A 24,141-nucleotide genomic window follows, 5' to 3' on the forward strand; every position below is an offset into this window, starting at 1 on the left:
CTACAAATGAGAGATTATGCCAAAAAAATTTGCAGACGTGTTTTCTGTCCAGTGTGTCTTCTCACATATATCTACAGCACTTACACGTTAAATTCTTACATTGATACTTCTCATGCATTTATGTGCATTCTCCTCACATTTTTTATAAACAGGCTCATTTTGATAATTCACATACGATGCTTGTAATAGGATGATTTTACAAGTTTTTGTAAAAATGTCAATAACAATACTAATGTATAGTAAGTAAAATGTTAGGCTAGGACTTGAGATCAGGGTTCAGGTCCTGACTTAGATATGGAGTTTTTAACTAACCATGGGCCATCCAGTTACTCAGCCAAAAGTATAGGATTATAGGAAAGATAAAAAGTAGGGGTGGGGTGTGTGCAAACCACTCCTTTCCATGCCCAATATGTTGCTAACATATGAGCTGGTCTGCATCAGTCCTAATCTAATCTGGCATTCTGTTCTACCCTATTCTAAATCCATGTCTCATTCAATTTCCCTCCCTGGTTTTCAAAATCTATCATAAAACCTACATATAGTTACCTTTGAATTCTCATTACATGAAGAGTTTCTCCTACATTAAAAGTTTTCCAGGATACTCAGTTTAATTTATACACAAATGCTCACCCTGCCCTGATTCCCAGATAATGCTTCCTAGTATTATCAGGTACTTGGTTATCTAATTAATACAGATAATAAAGAAGCATTATCTGTGCTGCTCCAAAACTAGATTGGAGCAGCTCAGCCAATGAATTGGGATGCCCTTAAGGTATTAATCTGAATTTATCTCAGCTTTTGACCTTTTCTTTGAAGTCTATGATTGTGGGGAGGGGAAACTACCATTTTTCATCAAAACTAAATGTCTTTAATATTGTTTACTCCAAACATTTTGACCCCACCTTTGTTTTTAAAGAGGAGTTAGTGTATAATCAACTAACTACTGTAACAAGAAAAAAGACAAAGGTTACATTCCTAGGCACACTTTTACCTAGGAGTAATGGTCTTGGCTGAAAAAGTGCATAGAACTCTGATGCTCCCTGAGTGACTGCCAATTTTATATGTATTCTTGGAGCTTTTTATTTTCTATTTATTAAGAGTATTGTATATTGAGATTTTAATTGATTTTAACTGTTTTGTAAACCACCCAGAGTCATTTCAATGAGATGGGTGGTGACAAATTTGACATATAAATAAATAAAACACATTAAAAAAAAAACCCACCATTAATACAATCCCATGTAAGATTATCTGGAAATAATGGCTCCAATAGAGATGTTTGGGAATGTAGCCTGTGAGACTGGGACAGACAGCAACATCAACATCAAAATTGCAAAAATTGCAGGAAATTTAAAATGAGCAATTGTTCAATGGGTCACAAGGCAACTGAAAACCATGGGGAAGGGGGCAAAGCAGGTTATTCATTTTACCTTCCTCTACAATTCATGTATATTTTAACAACTATGGTAAGGGTCATAATACGAAGTCCACATTTGGGATGTGGGGCAGAAAGGTGAATGACAGCAAGGGAAGAATCAGGAATGTCTATTAAAATTGTTTGATTCATCACTGATACTTTCAAATTGCATTTGTTGGTTAATTTTTTTTATAAATCAAGTCTCTTGGAGTTCATGGGGGTTAGCTCCATGACCGTGGCCACAGCATGTGACTTCAGTTGACTTACTGCAACACAGTATAAGTTTCTCTAACACCCCTTTGAAAAACAAAGTTATTAAGCTTCAAAGTATTTCAATAATAGCCTTAAAACTCCTGAAAAAAGACATCTCCAGCCAAGACTGAAAGACAGATTTTTGGATGGCACAGAACTGACACAGATGCCTGATGCTCATTAACAGTAAATGTTATAATGTTTAATTTCTAGAATGAGAGCTAATGAAGCTCTAACCAACCAGGAAGTCTGGAAGCTCCCATTTTTATTGCTAGAGGGATAGGGTGAACAGGCTATCAAGACTCAAAATAGTTGCAAAGGTTTTCAAGAACGTTCACCATTATTTTTATATACTCAAATCCCGTGGAATGCGCTCTCAGGTAGGTCTGTATATGACTGCAGCTGTAACATTTTATGCTGATGATCAGGACTCTGAACCAAAATAGTAGAATGATTGTCACTGGCAGCTCCCCAGGCATACAAACAAACAACTGGCATCTTGTTTAAAATCCTCCTTTGTCAATGCAAGTACAAATTACTCACCTGGCAAAATTAAAGTCTATGGTAGAGAACTGGGCTTGGATCAGGCCCCAGCAAGCCCACAGAAAATGGGAAGCCTGAGAAAAGAAGGCAAAATATCAGAGGGATGCCTTTGAGATGTGTGAGTGCAAGCCAGTGAGAATTCGTGTTAACACGTATCAGCTTAACTGTATATGAGAGAGTATTTACCTACATCCACAGGTGCCTAGAAGATCCTTGGGTGGGAAGACCAAAAAAAAAAAAAAAGTCATGAATAAAGGAAGAAAAGAAAACAAGGGATGCAAAGAAACCAGTGTAGAGAGAGAAAACGCAACTTAGTATTTGGGAAAAGTACATAGAACTGTGATAATGGAGGAAGCTAGAAAAAAAAACACTGCAGAATGAACAGAGAAAAAGTCATGAAAAGGGAGAGCCATTATAGGACAAAATATTTGAACTGGGTCCACCTAAATCTCACAGCCAGATGGCTTTGAAGTTCTCTAAAATGTTTCACTGATCTAAATTAAACAGGGAAGGAGAACTATTGTTGAAGCTATAAGGTCATCATTAAGTCTTAAAATACCACTGCAAAGGAGGCTGCAAACATTCAAATTAGATTGTGCCTAGGATTGCAGGAATGAGAACCATACCCAGATTGACGCAAGTAGAAGCTGGTTTTTACAGTACTAGACTCCACTCTTAAGCAAACAAACAAGTTTGTTGGTTGTTCAGGCTACAGAGTAGAATAAACGGTTACAGAACATCCTCTTCCAACATGGTGCCTTCCAAATAAGTTGGAACTTCAATTGCTAATAAACTTATTGGCTGTGGATTATGGCAGCTGTTGTCCAACACATCAGGTTGATATGTAAATAGGAATAGCTAGAGGAATAGCTAACATAAAGGGATGAACAGAGATTAGAAAGCAAACAATGCATGTCCACAATTAGTATGCTGCTGTGGCTTTCTTTTTAATTTATAAAAATATAAAAATGGCCATTGGATTAATGCGACTTGGACAGCCTCAGTTTTCAGAGCATGTAATAGTCTCTCCTGGTCATTATGCAAATACTCACCAAAGCAAACTGGTTCACTTGCACATAGAGACTCTCCAGTTCTTCTTCAGACACTGCTCCACTCCCTCCTCTGCTTTTGTTTCCTTCTCCCTGGTCCTCTTGGCTTAATTTCTTGTAAGAGTGCAAGTAGTACCTCAGCCATTGCAATTGGACTTCCTTGCAGGGATATAAGCTGTAATCGACTTCATTGAGCCCTGGGAGCAGACAAGGCAATAGGACACTGGGTGCAGCCGGTGTCTGGCTGGATGGAAATGGGTGAAACTGAGCCCAGTAAGTACATGGGCTTAAATTCAGCCAACTGTTGGAAAGTTTGGATTGATTTTAAGATTTGTGTACCCTAATAAGTTACTATATTATTGTTGTGTATTGCTAAGAAAGTGTGAGTGCTAAGGTTACAACAGAAGAAGAAAAAATATGTTTGTAGAAGGAAGTATATCTCTTATGATTGCTATGTGTTCTGTCTGTTATTTGACAGACTGAAGGAATGTGACTAGTGGAACCAAGGAGAGAGATTTAACAGCTAGATGAGAAGAAGCTGAGAATGGAAATAAGTACATGCTGGGAGAAGAAGTCTAAGGGATAAGCTGTTGCCTCATATTGTAGTTTGCTACAAAGAACAAATATGTGTGTACTCAGGAATGAACAAAAGACCCAAACTAAGAAAAACTTTGTATCAACGCAATTAACAGCTTGATCCTTTCTTCCCAGTGCTTTTCTCCCTTTCATTGGGTTTCACATCAAGCAGAGGATATCAAAGGTCCAACTAAACAATACTTTTTTTATTGCACATATAAAAGTAAATAAGGATGGACCTATCCTAACTGCTCTTGGAATAAAGCTTCAAAAATTACAGTGCTGTGGAAAACGTCCTGTATTCTATATCTGCCAGTCTAGCCTCTCTTTCAGGGCTACTGATTAAAGTTATAGATTATAACTAGTCTCACAAGGGAGGAAGCCGTCTTTGAGATATTCTGGCCCAAACCATTTATAGATCTAAAAAAGCAACCTTGAACGGAGCTTAGTAACACATAGGGAAGCAGCATAGTTGTTCTGAGCCTAGCAATAAATAGCTGCTGAAGTATCTACAAAACAATAATTCATCTGTTGCATGTTACACTACCAGAATTTCCCAAATACTTTTCAAAATCATCTCCACAGGGAACAGGGATTGGCAACAAAGTGCCAGGTACCTCAATATTTGTTGTTGTCAAAAGCAGCACCTGAATGAGGTTTGGCTAGACTGAAACCCCCCCCCCTTTTTTTTTGGGCCCATATCCAATCTCTCACTGAATCCAGATACAGGTTCAAGACAATTTCCTTGAAAGGACAAGTCTGAGTTGTCTATCCAAAGCTTAATAATAAAAAGCTCTGGATGATCTTCCCCACTGGCATTATGCAGAAATTTCTATTTTTTAGAGGACGATATAAAGTCCTGAAGGTGGCTCAGAAGCTGAGCAATATCCAACATCACCTTCTGGAAACATTTAATCAAATACCACTGAAATCAATGCAAAATAGGGACCCCAGGTTCTGTATCAGCCAAACACCTTAGAAGATTTGTCAAAAGCCATTGAGAAATCCAGCAAAACCAAAGGGAAGCCCTATTTTGTTCTCAGTGTAGACCATCTATCACGCTGAGCAAGCCTGCTTCTCTTCTGCAATCATGCCAATTCTGTTCTAGTGCAGAACGCAACAGAAGCAAATAACCATCTGCAACTAAGATCTTGTTCTGGAAAAGTGCTACTAATTTTTTTGTATCAAATCTTGCCTTTTCCTTCTGAAAATCTTCCAGTTTGACCCTGCTTAGATTTTATGATCCTTACAGAATAGACACATGCTGAGCTGGTAGCAGACCTAATTAGCTATACAGTGATTTCCTGTATTAAAAAAGCTCATCAGAGAATTAATAGAGAAGTCTGGATAATTACATGCAGGTCCTTGAAAAGGAGTTGGTTTCTAAAATCCACCCTTAGAATCAGAATTGCAGGAGAGAGAGAGGGAGGGTCAGGGTAGGGAAATCATCTTACAGTAACCTAAAATGGCTGTTTACTATAAAGATACATTTATTTATTTATTTGTTTAGATTTATTGGCTGCCCCACTCTAGTGGACTCTTTTGGCCATATATCACTACAAACTTTCTAAAGTATAAAGTATAAGCATTAGCATTATTCAAGCTTTGCCCTCCATTCTTCGAATCTGTTGGCAAGCAATACGACAGCTGGTAACCCAGAAAAGGCTCTCTCAACTTGGAGCACAATAAGTCAGCAAAGCGAGTGATCTGCAGACACTTGGCAGCAGTTAAAGAGCAAAGCCTTTTGCTAGTAATGAGTTGCTGATGTTACTGTCAGAGAAAAGTGAAACTAAAGTTATTTAAATATAAAATGTATTTTACATTTTAGATATCAAAAGACATATCCTGCTTTTACAAAGAGCAGAACAAGAAAATGGGGGGAGGGGAAGGATCTTCACTCACCTGCAAATTCATTAAAATGATTCCCAATGTCATATGCTTGATAATTGTAGCCAGTGTATTCATAATCTATGAACCGGACATGACCTGAAAAAGTAAAACCAGGAATTGTTGGAGGTGGGTTCCTAGCAGAGAGGCTTCTTCTGAAAGAAAAATGTATGTGCATCTGCCACATTTATCTTGAATGGCTTTCTAAAATTACCAATGCTTGGTTTGCAAGCATTGTGCATGTATGACAGCAAGGTAACAAACCTTCTGCTTTGTTGTAGATGATGTTCTTGCTCAAAAGGTCATTGTGGCAGAAGACTATTGGAGATCGAAGCTGGGAGAGATGTTCTTTCATCCAGTGAATCTCTTCTTCTAACACCTCTAGGCTAGGAATGTGCATTTCTTGAAGGAAGCTTGAGAAGGAAGATAAAGTGATGCCATGCCCACTGGTAGACAGTAAACCCTTCTTAATGCAAGGATCATATTTTCTAAAATTAGTAAGGTTTGTGAGACAAGGTTCACTTTTTCTAAAGAAAGACACCTCCTAGGACATGCTGGTCCCAATTAGGAAATAATAATTCTCCATCAAATTTATATAAATTTGCCAAATAAATAAACATTTAAAATAGTAATTTTCCATCAGTAAAAATTTTCCATTAATAGTAATTCTCCAGCAAAGTCCAGATCTGCTACACTTTGAAATCTGTATCACATCCAGTGCCCATTGCTGATGTATGTTCAGATCCACATGAAATTATCAATGAGGCACACTCTCTTTTGGACTCTCATCACTGAAGTATTAAAAGTTGTAATTTGTAAGCCCTAAATTGCAATTACTATCTGAACAACTATCTGAAGGACCAGCTAGGACATCAACATTTAGCTCCAAGTTTCCTGGAAAATTCCTTTCACTTTATAGAGCTGAAAGATCACTGAAATCATTGGAGGAAGCTCTGCTGCATATGCTACAACTCCTTTGATGTCAGAAATGGTATTGAAAACACTTAAATGTTTTTTACACAGTCACAAGAGTCTCATTTAATCCTAATTTGTACAAGCAATCTCAGTCCCCCCCACCCCTGCCCAAGTTCTTCTGCATTATTTTACTTTTGCTGTATCTGGTTAGAACTTCCTACTTGTCATCTCCTCCCTCCCAAAGCTGACTCTGCTTCTGCAGCTAGCATCTCTTAAGCCACCTCTGATCCTATTATTCACCCATAGTTAAAGACCACTCGTACCAACACAGCTATTGTTTTACAACAGATTTTCATGGATGATTTAGGCCTACATTCTTTTGAAGGTATTTAGTGAATGGCAAATGCAATCCTAACTATACAGTGCTCAGACGTCTTGCCCTTTCAATCATCTGTGCAAGTAGACCGAGTAGAAGTGAAACTGGACTGGACGACTAGAAGCACGCTTCTAGAAAGCAACATCAGTTATACACAGATGTGAAAATCTTGGAATATTTGAGCATGGTTTGTAAATGTGCCAGAATCTACTGTTAACAGAGCTTGCTGTAAGAACTTTGCAAAAAGATGGATCATGTCCCTGGCTGTCCCCTGTAGTAACCTAATGTACTAATTGTGCTTAAAACGCACAGAAGGCAAATGGGCATTTTGTTCAGAGAGGAAAAAATCATCTATTTCAGAATGTGTGCTGTTGTTATTCATTCCACAATATGATTCTGGATGCAATTCTAAACTATATAACTTTTCACTTTAAATCATGTAAAGCTTGTAATATTTAATGCTCCTATATCATAAAAGACACTGACCTGTACTCTTCGGGGTTCTGATATTTCTACATTACTCAGTATTACAACCCAGCCTTTCATCTCCTGGTACTTTCTATGAGCATTGGACTATAACATATCTGGAGAGTATCAGATTATGGAAGACAATCAAACCTGATAAACCATGTACAGGTATCCTCAGCTTTCAACAACAGGCAGAATGAATTATTCTTCTTAGCTTATGGCTAGACAAATTCACTCTGACATGTGTGTCCTTTCAATTTTGAATGTGCAGAAGCTCTGTCTAGGATCCAGCCATAACTTTTATCATTCTGTGGGTTTTGTTTTAAGTAAAAACAAATTAATTATCTTTCCTTGACTAACTGCTTGTCCCAGCATTTTGCACCCTATGCTTAAAATAATTAAAATGCCATAAACCAAAGCTGTTGAGTAACTGTGGTATTTACCAGTTATTCACTTTTTATTTTTTACCTGGAATTTGATGCCTTTCTGGCAAACTCAGTTTTCACAATATTAAAGTACTTGTACAGTCTGTGCCAAAGACAGGGCTTGGGGAGACTCCCATTGGTGTGAATCTTGTGCATTTTTGCCATCTCCTGGGCTACTAGCCTAAAATAAATCACAAAGACAGAACAGTTCAGGAGCTATACACTACTTTTAATGTAGCAACTTCTAGAAAAGAGAGAGCCAGTTTGCTGTAGTGGCTAAGGTGCTGGACAAGAAACTGTAAGACGGTGAGTTCTAATCCTCCCTTATCCCTGGAAACTGGCTGGGTGACTTTGGGCCAGTTCCTCTTAGCCCAAGACATTAGGTTGCTGTTGTAGGGAAAACAGGAGGAGGTGGCATTATGCATGCTGCTTTGAGTTGTACAAATTAAAGACAGGATATAAATCTAATAAAGAAATAAAACAACAATGGATCGATTAGAACTACATGCAAAAGCTAATTTGGAAAATCCAGCCAGATATGAGTGAATTCAGTCATGTTTATTTAAGTGATTTGTCTTTAAAATGTTCCATAATTTTGCAAGTAAAACATCCCCAGCTAATTTTCTGAAAATTGAAATGGGCCCACAAAAATCAGCAAAGACATTATACTCTATTTTCTGTGTCCCAATACATCTAACATAACATCTTACTTAATACACTAGAAAATAGTACCAAGGAATAATAATAGGGCCATAGCAAAATAGGAATTTCATTTTTTATGTCCATCCATCCAACCGCAGAACAGCATTTCCCAAGTTTAGCATATGGGATCTCTGATCCAAGAGAACATTAGACAAAAGATTGCTTCAAATATGATAATTATTTTCTAATTAAAGTATCAAGGTAATTGATAGAAATTATGAAGTACTAGGATTCTCACATATTGCTACTTTGGGAAACTAGCTTTCTATGTTTTACTTACTTCTAAGACAATTTCCTTAATCTAGTGCTCTCCAGAAAGGCTTGATAATGACATCCATAATCTTCAGCCTGTATTAGTCTCTCTTGGCTGGGGAAGGTGGGGATCATAGTTCAACCTATCTTAAGGGAATCCTATTAGGAAAGATTGCTATAGGACAAAATCTGCAAAGGAAATACTCCTTGTGATCTCCTGTACAACTAATATGAAGTTGTCAGTAAATGGCCTAAAAAATTTCCCAAGGGTCTTTAAGTTTGTTCACCTGCCACAGGAGTTGTGCTTCCCATTAAATGGAAATGAAGTTTCAAGCATCATCACTGGATTCCAAAACATGCATCGACTACAGTCCTTTTTAATTATTCAAAATCTGTTTGGGCAGAAAGCACCAGGATTTTTGGTACCATCCATCTGGGGTGGGGATGGAGGGGAGAAAAGGGACCTGATGGGCTTGTATCCTGCCATTAAGGCAAAAAAGGATGAAACACTGTCTGTTACACACAAGTTGTGACGTTGCTGAACAACTATTCATTTCTGTATTATCTCCAGGCTTTTTTAGTTGGGGTTGGGGAGGTAATACTTTTGCTGTATCACCACCATAACGCTATGGGGCCAAACTAAAAGCAGGAGGCAAAAACCTTTTTTGGTTAATAATAACCATCACCTTTATTTATCTGTTTGGGCAAGGAAGTACACAACCTGTTTTGATTGCACATACCTGAACATATTTGGCTGCCGGATATGTTCTGGTCCCAGAGCCTTCCCTGACATGAACTCATAGCAATATCCATTCTCAAAAGTGCAGAAGAGATTGGGGGCACAGCCGTTGTCCTGAAGGACTTGGAAATTTCTCAGCTCATTTGCTCGGTCCACAATGAGTTCTGTTTTCCTGCCATAGACCCGCACTAGGACCGCATCTCTCATGTTCTCATCTGTGAAACAAGCCATTAGCTTGTTGGTGATGCCTTCAGTGAAGAGCTTAGACAGGGACAAAAAAAAAAAGGCATGCTGAACAACCATGGTTGCTCTCAAAGGACAGTCCACACATAACATTCAGCCATCTGAGGTTTGATGGTTTTTTAAATGTGTATGATGCGAGAAGCCACAAATTTTGGTTTAGCATTACAGGTAGTCTCCAGGTTAATAACATCCGGTTTAAGGATGACCCCTAGTTAAGAACAGAGCCTATGGTAGCAAAATTTGAGTTAAATACACAATGATTCAAGTTAAATACAGAGTGGTTCAAGTTCATTACACAATACTACTTATACAGTAGTATACAATAATATTGTTCCAGCTTATATACAAATTCGACTTAAGGACAGACTTTGAGAATGGAAATCGTTCTTAAACTAGGTATTACCTATATATGTGAATGACTCATTGTGGTTATTCAACAAACCATGGATAAAAAAAAACCTTGGTTTTATGTTATAAATGAATCAGGCCAAAGAGTAAGAAACTGTTTAATTTCAAAAAAACAAATGTCCCAGTTTCAACTTGCTTTGCTGTGAAGAATGCATTTGGAGGAAAGGTTTCACAAAAATAACACTGAGATCTCAGTTGTAACAACTGAAAAAAATGTTGTTGCTACCACGTTTGGATGCTGCCCTTCCACCTTTCAAAATAGAAGTCTCTCTCCCCACTCCTTGCCCTGGACAGCAACACCCCTAGATCCAGCTAGGCTGCCACCTTCTCATTTTCATTCCTCACAGCTGCGGACAATGCTCTGGCACAGCGTCTTCCAGCAAGCCCATCAACGGCTATGCCAGTTGAGGCTAACAAGAATTGAGAACAATAACTGAAGAACATCTGTTGCATGTCCCTGGCCTAGCTTCTACAGCCTCCAAATGTATTGGACTCCCATTTCTCAAGCTGAGGATGATGGAAGTCACAGTCCAACCTATTGGGAGGGTGACTGGGGAATGCTGCTGTAGTGCTATGAAAAAGCAGTTGCAGAACCTCCCATTCCACATTGTAGTTCTGAAGTATGTTCTTGTGGGTGGTGGAAGAGTCATTTGATTGTGGCAGGGTAGAAGTTTAATAATAAATAAATATCCTGCTTCACAATCTTGCAGTGAGGATTGCTGAGATCATATATGTAAACTGCTTTCAGTTTTATATAGTGCTATTTAAATGTCAAGTATTATTTTATTATATTATTATTATTAAATTTATATGCCACCCAACTCCCAACAATGGAGATATTTGTTATTTTGTTGACAAAGAAAAAAAAACGATGCACTCTCATGATATTTATAAAAGGGACAAAGATTGGTTTTGTCATAAATGCATGGATGATTTCTTAATGTGTCAAAACATGTAATATGGGAAGCAAGCAAGTTCTTATTGACACCAATACCTATGGGTTTTTGCTTCTGTGTCAGATTCTATTAAAAATGCAGACAAACAAAAATACGACCCACACAATATAATAGATTCATTTTGAATTGTTTCCACTGATTGAAAAGCTCCTATGTTTCTTGGTTATCTAGCAATATACAATTGTGTATTTTAATCCCAAGAACAAAGCACAAGTCACCACCTTGTTATGCCAAAAGCATATTGTCATTTCCTGTGACAGCCATATTTAAAGAACTCCAGCTTCATTTACTAAATGAATTATATGTACCTACATCTCTCCAAAAATCTCAGGGTTTATATACTGTACAGAACCGCAATGTGGAAGAGGCCAGTGAAACTAAAACTAGAAATAGATAGGAACAGTCTTAGGAAGGTGATCAAAGGTGGAGATCATGGCAATGTACACTTTGGGATAATATATTTATGGTGTTCATTAGTATATATCCTTTGAGATTATATGGGGTATAATGGGGTAGGGAGACTGCAGTCCACTAGGCTAGGTTGGGCTCCTAAGCAGTTGTAGTTCAGCAGCACCTAGAGAACTACAGATTCCCCATCCCTGGTTTAGAATGATATATTTAAACCAAGATTCAGATGACTATTCCTAATCGATTATAGGCAATTCACTGGGCATCCCTGAACCAGCTGTCACTCACTGCCTCAGCTTAATCAACTTCACAAGATTGTTTCAAGGGTAAATGAAAGGAGGGAGGAGAATATGAATGCAACCCACAGTTCATTGGAGAAAATATGTGTTACATGTGCAATAAATAAATCAGGCCTGGGGATTTAGCTGGGGACTTAGCTCTTGTAAGCTGAGACTCAGATGAAAAAGAGAGATGTGCACCAGGTTCTCTTGAAAATAAGCATCTATATTTTATATTTGCATGAAAATCATCAAAGCAGCAGGTAAGAAAGGGGTAAAAAAAAGGAAAACATGGTACACAGAAGCCAGCCAGTTTAGCAGTGCTGTGGTACAGACTGAATGAAAGGATGGGTTGTATAATATTACTGTCATTAGCTCTTGTCCTTTCATAATGTCACAGATGACGCAAGTCTAATTACAATATTTGAACTGCATGGCTCTCTAAAATGAAAAACCAAATTCAGAATGACTTGTAATCCAGCAGGCTTTAGAATACACCAAGGCTGGATGCATTTCAGTAGAGTTAACTTTGTGGGCTGGCAAGGGAAAAGTGGATTTTCAAAACAGCCATGAGACAAGTCATTTTCCCCCCTGCTCACCTGCACCACGGTGCTGAATGGATCATCCCAGCAGCTCTCCATGAGCAAAACTTGAATTCTATTCAAACTGTGTTATTATTGGGAAAAGCATTACTTCTGCTCATGAAGAATCCTTTTAAGCACTCTTTTGAATACTTGCACCATGAAATTGGGGCATAAAACAGAATACTCTATTTTAGAATTGCAGCATCCACATTTTAATTTTATTATTTTGCATTAGAACCTATCATTACATATTATTAGAATTAAAGAATTCTAAGCTCAAAAATGTGCAGTCCTTCCAAAATCCATTTCCCTATGCTCCATTTTTTAAAAAAATTCAGCAATGTAATTTGGATGCCAGGAATTACTTTGCTATTAAACCCAACTGGGAATGAGAAATCCTTGCTAAATCACTGCAAATCACCCAGCTATCTATCTGGATCTCAAAATCTATGTTCTTTCTGGCCACACCAGATATAATGTATAAAATGCATAAAGCTGCTTAATAGGGAGAAATCATTATTTTAGGGGAAGATTGCAAAGGAAGAAATATGTACACATCTTCTTTGTAATAGTACCAATAATATAAATAAATCTGTTAACAGTGACAAACAAAAGTGTGTGGATTACCTTATCTTTCATTTAGAACTGCCTTCCCTAACCAATGTTCCCTAAATGTGTTTGATTTGGATTCTAATTCTCCAATTTCTCATCCAGTTCTTAATTTATGTAGGTAGCAGAATATATATTCAAGAGCAAAGTTGAAAGGGGTATAAGCACTTGGTTCATTTTCAACATAAAGTATCTTGGCCATCATTCTGCATTGAAAAATAGGATTCAAAAAAACCAACCCAATAACTTTCAGACCTGTAGGCACTCTTGACAGGGGTTTATATGTGTTCTCTAATTCACAAAAGCATCTCTGAATTAGAATAAGCAGTTTAGAATTCTTTTGTATCGTGCAGCAATACAAAAATGCAGATTCAATGCATTTTATGTTCAAACTTTGAATATAAACATAAAGGGAGCTGAGTGGCCCTGGATCCCAGATCAATGGAGATGTCTCCATTGAGGATCCTTGCCTTGCTGCTTGGACTGCTTCTCACAAGAGAAAAGAGGGCTTAAAAAAACAACTGTCCCTAACTTGGCTGGTTGCCTGAACAGATGGAATTCTCCTTTTTCTCTTGCTTATAAAACAAGCTGCTAGACTTCCATGTGTTTCTGAGCCCACAGGATATGCCCAGAGAATAAGAATAAATGGCAAGTTCTTGGACTGGAGGAATGATCAAAATGGACTGGGGCTAGGTCCAGTAACTTTTACATAGTTTGCTTCTAAAGGAAGTTAACGCGAGGGATAAGCAGTGAGCTGGCCCAGTTTGTCATTGATACCAAACCGCTCAGAATAGTAAAATCAAAAAGAAATTCTGAAGATCTCCAAAAGGATCTGTCTGAACTGGGTGCACAGGCACTACAATGGCAAATATAACTCAATATCAGCAAGAGCAAAGTGATACATGTTGGCACACAAAATGCAAAGTTCTTGTGTTTATTGATAGCAGCTGAGATCGAAAAGATTTTAGAATCATGGGGGATAGCTCAGTGGAAATGTCAGCTCAGCATGTGGTTGCTATAAAAACAGAAAATTTCACCCTTGGAGTCATTAGGAATTGGAAATAAAACAGCCATTTAATGAATCTTACAAAAATCTATGGTAAGACTATACTTCAACATACTCCTGAGCAATGGTTCCCGGTAAGGAGAAAGGGCAAAAAGGGGCAACCAAAATGGTTAAGGAGCTAAAGTAGTGTTTTTCAACCTTTTTCTGCCCATGACCCCTTTCTGACCTGGTTTTTCTCCTGTGGCTCCCCTGTGCAGATCCCATTATTGGATACAGACATGGGTCAGTAACTGGTATGTTTTCTGACATCAAGACACTATTTGCAATGCAATACAGTTTGCTTTTCTATGGCCCCCTCAGCACATGCCATGTCCCTGTTACAGGTTTTTCACCTGTGGCTCCCTTAAACTATCCTTGGGCCCCCGGGGGCCATATGGCCCCTGGCTGAGAACTGCTGGGCTAGAGCACCAGCCCTGCAAAGACAACAGCAGTGTCTGGAGCTTTTAACTAGGAATAAAAGTAGATAAAATAAATTGATTGATTGATTTAAAAGACTTATATGGCTGCCTATCTTAAGATATAGAACCCTGGGTAGCTCACAACAATAATAAAAGCCAAAGATAAACCCCAAATCCAATAAAATAAAACCAAAACTTGGCACCTCAACCATCCTCTCTGATGCATGCTCCCACCCAAAGAGCTCTAGAAGCTCTTTAGAGCCTTCCAGAAGGCTAAGAGGGTGGGGGCCTGCCAGGTGTCATGGGGAAGGGTGTTCCACAGGGCAGGGGTTAGTACAAAAATGGAACACTTCCTAGGTGCCAGGAGATGGCAGCATTTGAGGGGAGGGACCTGGAGCAGGACCACCCTATCTGACCTGTTGGAGGTGTATACATTTTTGCACAGCATGAAAAATGTGAATATAGAGAAGCTTTTCTTCCTCTCTCATAATATTGAAACTCAGAAATGGTGATTGAAACTCAGTAAATGGTGGGGAGATTCAGGACCAATAAAAGAAATACTTTTTTACACAACACATATTTAAACTGAAACGTGCTGTCATCTGATGTAGTTCATCCTCACCCCCACCCCCTGAGATTTTTAAAAGAGATTAGACAAATTCGTGGAGGATTGAACTATCTACAGCTAGTAATCTTGATGGCTGTTTCTCATCTCCTTGATCACCAGCAGCACACCTTAAGAAACAGCTGCTAGAAAACAACAAGGGAAGAAGGTTCTTGCCCTTCTATCTGCGTCTGTGAGTTTGGCCACTGCATAATAAGGAATGCTGAGCTAAATGGACTGTTAGTCTAATTCAACAATGCTTATGTTTTATGTTCTTGTACATTATTACTACTACTACTATATAAGATGCTAAATACTCAGCATCTTATATAGTAGTAGTAGTAATAATAATAATAATAAATTAAATTTATATGCTGCCTGATTCTCAGTTACTCTGGGTGGCATATAATACATACAGAAAATAGTTCTGCATTATCTAGATAGCTGTATGATCACAAATTGCATTCATATTATCTAGTAGCTTCTGCTGAGGCTACAAAATCTCATTCTTTTTTTATAATAATTTTATTAAACATTACAATTAAAAAGATTAAAAAAAACTAAAAAAATAAAATAAAAAATAAAAATAGTACGGAAAAGAAGAAAAATAGAAAAGAAAAAATAAAAATAGAAAGTACGGAAAAGAAGACAAATAGAAAAGAAAAAATAAAAATATAGTAAAGAAAAAGAAAAGAAATATATAAGGAAAGAAATGACTTCCCCCTTTATCACAAGTATAAGCAATTTTAGTAACTTATCACCTTCTCTTAAAATACAACAATGATATCTCATCTCTTATCTATAAACAAATCCTTAAAACTTCATCGTTCAATCCTGGTCAGCAAAAATCCATTAAGCATTACCAGGAATAACAAATAAACCAACTTTATATTCCTTCCTTTTACTTTTAACAATCTTGATCTTTAGTCCTTTCAAATAATGTCCTAGAACTTGATTTTTTTCATTTTTTCTTTGTCGTCTCTCACAAGATCCTTCAAAAACTTTAACAAGTCTCTATGTAAATCCAATATAGGAAAGTTATCCAGGTCACTCTTTTGGTTTGTTATTTGTATATCCCTTTTAATTATTAAGACATCAGCTGGTTTCATTTGTATATCCAGCATAGCATCTTTTTCCATATCATTCTTGTAGTCCTGTCATTTTTAAATCCACTTTCAAATCAGTTTCTGTCTTGTCCAGTAAAACTTGTTCTATAGCATATTTTAAACACAGTCTATCTATAATGGCATACACTCTAAAAATTAATTTCTGGGTCCATTGTTCACAAATATCCTTCAATACTTCCATTGTTAAAGTATTTTGCTCCATTCTGTATTAGTAAGTCAAATTTAAGTATTTTCTCCTTTAGTTGTAACCTTTACTTCCTTCTGGTTTTCTCTAGTGCCCAACCTTCAAAGTCCCATCCTATCATGTTTAAAAAAAAAAAAAAAAAAAAATTCAAAACAACAGCATTTTCCCATGGGAAAGATTCTTACAATTTATTTCAAAATCTTATTTCAAATCCATCTGGACCCTTAATTCATTTATAACTTTCCAAAATCAACATTCTAATCACCCTTTTGCTATTTATTTCCCCAAAATAATGTTTTTTTAAGTTCTTAAACTTGTATTTAAAACTTCTTTCACTAAGGATTGAAGGAAACTCACCCGATGCTATAAAATTTGTCACTCCAAAGGTTCCTAATAGCTTAAAAGTAGTTAAGAAGCAATTTCTGAAAGCAATTAAGAAATGAGACTTGGTGAACGTTATATCCCTATAGGCTGCATTATGGTTGTGAGCTTTATTGAAATCCTTTGACTCCCAGCCGCTCAACTCATAATTCAACCACAAAAACCTTAGTTCCTGCAGTCTACTCATGAGGAGCAGCTGCCCAGAGTACAAGTGGGTGATCTCACAATCTCTCCTTTTTCTGGAAAGACTTTGCTGGCCAGAATTCACTGTCTGGCCGCCAATCTCCACCACAATGCTGCCCCCCTCTCTTTCAGGGACATCTAGTTCGCCATAAATCCTCACCAGAAGTCCAAAATCTCATTTTTCCATTCAAGGAAGGAAGGAGGAATTAGCACTTAAGATTATGAAAGAAATACACATTTTGTCTCCAGCTATAACAAAAACCAGCCAACAAAGCATTTTACCTAGCAGGTGCATTTCATGAACACCAATGTAAAAACTCTTGTTCCTCTCTTACTAGTTCTGTATACTCCCTTTGCTTGCTTTAACATTGTTTCCCATGTCCTACTATAACTCAGTCTGTAATTATGCATAAATACATGCAATTAAAGCAAGTTGTGTTACAGTCTTATTTATCTCTGCCTCTCTCTCCCTCGTGTTCCTGTTCTACTGTGTTTTTCAACTGAAAGTTCTTTTGGGAAGGGACCTGTATGTTAGTACTCTTTAAAGCATCATGAACAAAGACAAGGTTTCATAAAGAATAGCAACATCTTCTTCGCCTCCAGCTATCAAACACACCTGGAGCAAGCTTCACAATCCCATCTGCTAAAACATGAACGGGGGGCCAGTGGTTTTCCAGATGTTGAATAACTTGTTTCCAGCAGCCTCAGCAATGATGAGGGATGATGGGAGCTGTAGTAGAGCAACTTCAAGAAAGCTGCTAGTTCCTTACTCCTCTGCTAAAGAGACTTCATGCAACCCTAATTAAGCTTACCCAGAAGGTAGCTCCACTGAATTCAGCAGGGCAACCTACCAAGTGTAGACATCAGTGATGGGGAAACCTTTGGTAGGTAAGGGCTGCAGGGGGAGGGCCAATGATGCAAGATGGAGGGTGCTATTGTTATACACGTGTGATAGGCATTTCTATGTTTTGCTTCCTCTTGACAAGATTCTCTGGTGCTTCGACTGTTTCTTGCCTTAAAATGGCAGCAAACTAAAACTTCAATTCTAAGCAATAAAGATAGGGGCCTCCATGGGGCACAAGAAAGGTATACAATGCCTGCATGTAGTTATGGGATTGCTGGTTGCCAACCCCACTGTACAGGGTTATTGGCCTCAGTTATATTATTTTTATTATTTCTTATTTATTGAATTTGTATACCATTAAACATGGCAGAACCAAAGTAAAATATAAAACAACTAATTAAATTTTGGAACCCATCAACTAGAGATGCTAATTCCTAGCGGGCTTTTTGCTTAGGTGAGCATGAAATAAGAGTCCTGAATGCTATGGGGGGGGGGGAGGTTCTGAAATCTGGATGCTCAGGAATTCTATTTTGTCTGAACATTAGAGAGAAATGTTTCCAATTAGCTCAGCTGCAAAATGGGGCAGATGATCTATTGAGATGAGATGCTAAACGAGGCCAAAAGTCACCTTATAATCTTACAGTCTTCAATGTATATAAGGCTTCAATGTCTTGACCATATTACTCTGCCCAATGCTGGCAAAGTTTGTGAATGCTGTCAATGAGTAGCAATAACCATATGTATACCAACTCACAGAATGCCACAGAGACAGAATGAGGGATTTATTGTGGGTGGGCTTTTTCCTACTTCCATATTTTTCTCATCTCCTTTGTTTTAAGCACCTCATTCCACACTCCCCAATACCAAACCGTTTACAGTATCCCAATCCTGCAAATACAGGGCAAATCAAGGAGTAGAAGAACAAATCTTAGATACAAGACTTCATCTACAGAAGAAAACACTGGAGGTGGGGTTGTTAACAAGCAACCACTTTGGCTTCCTAGATGTAGCTTGGTTACACTCCTCAATTAAGGCAAATAATTGTATCTGACCTTCCCACAGGAATAAGCACTGCTTATTTATTTATTTTATTCAATGTATATGGCTTCCCACCTCAGCAAAGTGACTCTGGGTGGCTAACAACTGCTAACACCAACACAGAACACAAATTGGCAGCTAAGATAAAAGCAATAGACAACCATCAATACAACCACTTCACAGGCTCTGACACTCTGACCCTCATGCCTGAGAACACAGCTATGTCTTCAGGGACTTGCAAAAGGTCAACATGATCAGGGCCAATCTGATCTCTGAAGGGATGATGTTCCGCAGGGCAGGTGCCATGACAGAAAAGGCCCTCTTTCTGGGTCCTGTCCACTCGTTAATGGACAGGACCTGTAGCACGCTTCTCATGCTGGGTCTGATGGGATGGGTGGACACAACTGGGGCGAGGTGGTCCTACAAATAACCCCACCTAATGCCATGAAGGACTTTGTAGGTGACCACCAGCACCTTGAATTAAACCTGGAAGCACAACCGGTGCAGCTTGTGGAGCACAGGTATAACCTATGCAGTTTGAGGAGCGCCCATAACTCCCCATGGCACTGCATTTTGTACCAGCTGCAGCTTTTGGGTGCTCTTCAAGGACAGCCCCATGTGGTAACCAAGACATGAGTGACTGTAAGAAGAGCCCCTAATCCAGGAAAATGTGCAACTGGTGCAGAATCCAAAGCTGTGCATGCATACGAACAAACTCTACCCTCAGTAGAGGGTACTCATAGCCTTAGTATTCCCCCCCCCCCAGCTCTTTATAAATGACCTTTCCCATTTGTTTTCCCACTGCTTTTTCCATTTGATTATACTTGACAATTTATAAATTTGTAATGATCCTTCTGCCACAGACTCCCCAGGCTTGCTGAGAGCCTTCTTGCTGAGGGCACCCAGCCAAATTGGGCAGACAATCATACCCAACAAGCCTGCATTCCTTCAGAATCACACTGAACAGGGGGTAAGGATAGGATTTATCCCCAGCCAGTAACAGTGGCCATGGTTCCCTTCTTTTTTAATCTGCTGTAGCTTGTGTGGTGATGAGTGTTTTTCCTGTTAGCCACCTAGCAAAATATTCCTTCAAAAACGTGCTTCATAAATGAATAGGTGAACCCTGTTAGCTTAGTATTACAAAGTATTAGAGTTGAGAATACATTTTCTACCAGATGATTCCAGTAGTGACGCTGTGGCAATAAGCTTGCTGCTTGCTGCTGCTGTGATCTGGCTTGCAACTTCTCAGTTGTCTTTCCCAGAGAAAGGCATTTTTCTTTTCTACCTTACTCTCAGGTACTTGAGAAAGTCTTTCAAATTCCTCTTGCTGGTGTTGTTTCCAAGTTTATTTTATTGTTGTAGGTGGTACAGGATGACGACTTGTGTTACACATCATTCAGTCACTCAAAGCATACCTGACTGCCAAACTTCCCAATAAGAAAATGTTCCCCATGGGTTGATGATGTCTTCTTTGGGGATTTGCACATGGAAAGCCAGAGGGCTGAAGACTGAAGAGATAACCATAAAATGAAAGATCGGACAAGTCACACAGCCCACCTCCTAACTAAGTAAATGCAAGAGCACATTTTATTTCACTCATAAGATCATCATCAAAAATCTGTTATAAAAGAAATGTTGAAAGCAAATGCCCCTTCTTCATACTGAATTAGAACCGGTAGCAAAAAAATGCAGGAGGATTTCTCTGCATGATATAGGATATGATTTCTTTTCACTTTATCATTATGAAGTGAGCTTTCCCCAAAGGTCTGAGCACGCATCTGCCTTCCTCAATGGCATTTTGAATGCAGCAACATAGCTGCTCAGACTCCAGGGACTTTGTGAAATGGAAGCTTCCCAGAGACCTTCAGCTACACTTGTTTATTACCAATGCCACTTGTTGTAGTAAAAGGAGGGGAGGACGACAGGAGACCCAGGTATATTGCTCCCTGTGGTGGAAGCCCACAGTCTTCTCCAACCCCCAATCAAGGTGCATATTACCTAAGCCAGAAGCTGTTGTTTTAGCATGTATGTCTCAAAGCATCCCTCGCCTTTGATGACAGTATAAAATACTATAGTAGTAAATCACTCATTATCTGCTGCACATTCATATCTGCTGCCTGACAAGACCCCCATGTAGGGCCATGGCTGGTTTGGCCTTGTCAAAAGCTCATGGTGGTAGAGAAGGTATTGGGGGCTCATAGAAGGAGCTGGAGAAGGAGCCATTGTTTGAACTCTGTCACATTCTTGGAAATGGGAAAAATGTGTCTTCATTCTGGAGAAAAATATCTCAATCCATTTCCAAGTGGAGTTCGCCCATAGCTACTCAAAAGAGAGGACAGTTCTAGAATCGAGATTTAGAAACAGCTTAGTAGAAAGGTTTTTCCAAGGCATCGTTACTCTTTGCAAGGGAATACTAACAAGGGCTTTCTTTTGTTGTTGTTGTTGTTGACATGGATTCAAGAAAAGAGGAACAGAAATTCTTCTTGCTTTATTAAAGTGGAGGTTCAGTTATCAACCAACATCAAAGTACCTGCTTTGGTAATATGGGGATCAGTAACTGTCATTTGGTAAGCAAGTGTAACTACACATTCAAGTACGCAAAATAGAAACTGACTAGTTCATCCAGAGCAAGATCAGAGTAGACACTACTGTACCTCTTTAGAAGATGCTTCAAGTAAGTCAAATGTGCTTCTCTCTTCCTAATTACCGCAGATTATTCAGCATAATTATTCACATGTCCAACATGTAAAACTACTTAAATCTACATGCACATGCACAAAGTTGCAATCTTGTGAGACTGTGTCATTAAATGCTTTGAGTCAGGGACTGTGTGTGTTGTATATAACAAAAGGCCCCGTTCATTCCAAAGAGCACAACTACTGTATAAACAGAGATGATAAAATAAACATTTTTTTCTAGATGTGTATTGCCTGTATTGTGGAAAAGGCAGCTATACAGACCCAGCACATGGATCCATATGCAATGTTTACTACAGCTCCTTCCATATGATTGTGACCCTGAATTGATTGTGAATCCAAATTAAAATGGGATTCTTCCAAGAACTGTGTGTCTTATAGATTTTCTCTTTTAAGGGTCTCAAAAATGGTCAGTGGGCATGGCTGCAGGGCAATTTCCTGTAATCCTTGTTGAGTGCGTTACCTGCACTGAAGTACAAGATGCTGTGAGAAAAAAAATAATAGTGTGTAGCACAGAAATGCACCCCTTATTCCATGGATTGCTTGAGCCATGAGTGGCTTGTTATTCTGAGACTGCCATACAGATAGGCTAGTAAACCAACATATAAATTGGTTTAGTAAATAAATATTCTGTTTTATTTTGCTTTTTATATTTTTAATGTATTTATTAACTGTTTTTAGCTTTGTTGTATGCTGCCCAGAGTCACCTGTGGTGAGATGCATGGCTATATAAATTGGTTTAATCAATAAATAAAACAGATTATGCACAGATTATATGTGATTTATAGGGATATATCATCACAGAATGGAAAACTGAGTGTGCCCAACCCTTGAAAGAGCTAAGGTGATGAAGGTTAATGTTCATTCTACTTCTATTTTACAGACATGAACACTGAGTCACAGAAATAGAGATTACAGGAGTCAGTGACTATCAAATGCCTCTCTCCAAACCACGGATAGCATGCCTCATGCTTAAATAAGAGAAAGACTACAATGAACTAGGACATGAAATCTATCTACTTAAGAATCAATTCCTTCTAACCATCAGATGACTTTATAGGGGAAATAGGGGAACATTCAGCTTGTGTTTAAAGATCATAAAGAACAAAGTGGGTGTGCCATCCACTAAACATTCACAAAGGCATCCTGATCATAATCTTTGTGCCTTCATCATCATCTTCTGCACGCCAAACTGTTGGTCTAAGATTCGAATCCCCACATGACCCAGAGCCATGTACAGAAAGGGTGAAAAAGATCCACTCTTTGATCACTTTAATAAGACAATGTGATCAGAGAATCCTATGGGTAAGTTAAATCACTACTAAACGTTCCTGTGCAAGATGTGCAGCTAAAGCTTAACGGGAAGAGCTAAGGTGCTGGCTGGTCCATCTTAGTAGGGAAAGGCTCCCGCTACCAAACCCAACCTCGACCTGTTGAATGTTCTTTTTTTTTAAAAAAAAAAAAACACCTAGGAGGCGAATTGCACTTCCTGCGTACCATTCCCGCCCCCACGCCCCTCGCTGTTCTTCCTTCTTCGACACCATTGACATCCTCCAAGAAGATGCCCAAAATTCTCGCCGCGGCAGTGCGTTTTTGCCACCGACTGCGAGCGAACTCTGCTCTCTGCGTTTGTACCTTGGTTTTGACTCGCTCCGTCTCCCATTGTGGTCTCAGCGTTCGGATCAGCTGCAGAGCCCCCGGCAGGACGTTAGTCTCATCCACTGCAATGCTGACACGCCGGACGGCTGGGTAGCTCGAGAAGACGCGCGCGCTCTCCTCCTCCTCCTCCTCTCCCTCCATGCCCCATCGGCAGCTCAGCCACCACGCCGCGCTCTTCAGGTGCAAGACAGAGTTAGGGAAACGGAAGGAAGGCGAGAGCAGCCTTTCCCACCAGCAACTCCACCCCCCTCAGCAACGGGAGGCTTGCGAGATAGCCCATGTGGAGGAGCTGGGAAGGGGCTGGGAGGGGAGGAGCCAGCCCCGATAGGAATCCATGAGTCACTCTGCCGCCGCCGCCTCCCCCCGCACCCCCAGCAAGCATTTCTTATTGGAACATCCAGGCGGCCCGGATTGTGATGTCAGAGAGAGGAATCGTTCGCCGCCAGGCCACAGCAGCCCCCAAGAAGCAGCCCTCCTCTTGGAGGGCAAGCGGCGGCACTAGCCAGGCGCGGAGGAGGCGGAAGAGGATGCCGCCGCCGCCGCCGCCGCCGCCTGAGCCCGCCGGCCAGGAAGGTGCTGCTCAGGCGCTGTTGATAGCAGACGCCGAGGTTGACGATTCCAAGCCAACGCGGTGCGCGCCAGCTCGGCTCCCGGGAGTTTCTGGATCTAAGACGCCTGGGGGTTGGGGAAAGAGCTGCGACGGTTAATTACTGACGAAGGAGAAAGTGTCCGCCCGGATCTATGCTTTTAACGCTGCAACCTTTTCAGCTTATTTGCTTGGAGGTAAGCCCCGTTGCACTTGTTGGCTTGTGTTCGCAGCAGGCTGCTCTGAGCCACAAACAAGCCAAGTGCGTTGTAGCCTAGCTTGACGTGC

At 39.5% G+C, this 24,141-nt stretch overlaps 1 protein-coding gene across 1 annotated transcript in view; it reads right to left on the reverse strand.

The window, feature by feature from the left end:
* ETNK2 (ethanolamine kinase 2) overlaps positions 1 to 23,458 on the reverse strand; it is a 28,273-nt gene extending 4,815 nt beyond the window's left edge. The window contains exons 1-7 of the mRNA XM_025164749.2: positions 23,244 to 23,458; positions 9,603 to 9,862; positions 7,952 to 8,089; positions 5,989 to 6,137; positions 5,740 to 5,823; positions 3,265 to 3,458; positions 2,213 to 2,286 (exon numbers count right to left, since the gene is read on the reverse strand). Of these exons, the coding sequence (XP_025020517.1) occupies positions 2,213 to 2,286; positions 3,265 to 3,458; positions 5,740 to 5,823; positions 5,989 to 6,137; positions 7,952 to 8,089; positions 9,603 to 9,862; positions 23,244 to 23,408 (1,064 nt within the window). The 5' untranslated portion in view covers positions 23,409 to 23,458. The remainder of the gene's footprint in view (positions 1 to 2,212; positions 2,287 to 3,264; positions 3,459 to 5,739; positions 5,824 to 5,988; positions 6,138 to 7,951; positions 8,090 to 9,602; positions 9,863 to 23,243) is intronic.
* Between the last annotated feature and the right edge of the window lie 683 nt (positions 23,459 to 24,141).

This window comes from Python bivittatus, unplaced genomic scaffold (genome assembly GCF_059951505.1).
Source record: "Python bivittatus isolate LINGU-HERP-01145 unplaced genomic scaffold, Pbiv_v1 ctg000700_np1212, whole genome shotgun sequence".
NCBI classification, from domain to species: Eukaryota; Metazoa; Chordata; class Lepidosauria; order Squamata; family Pythonidae; genus Python; species Python bivittatus.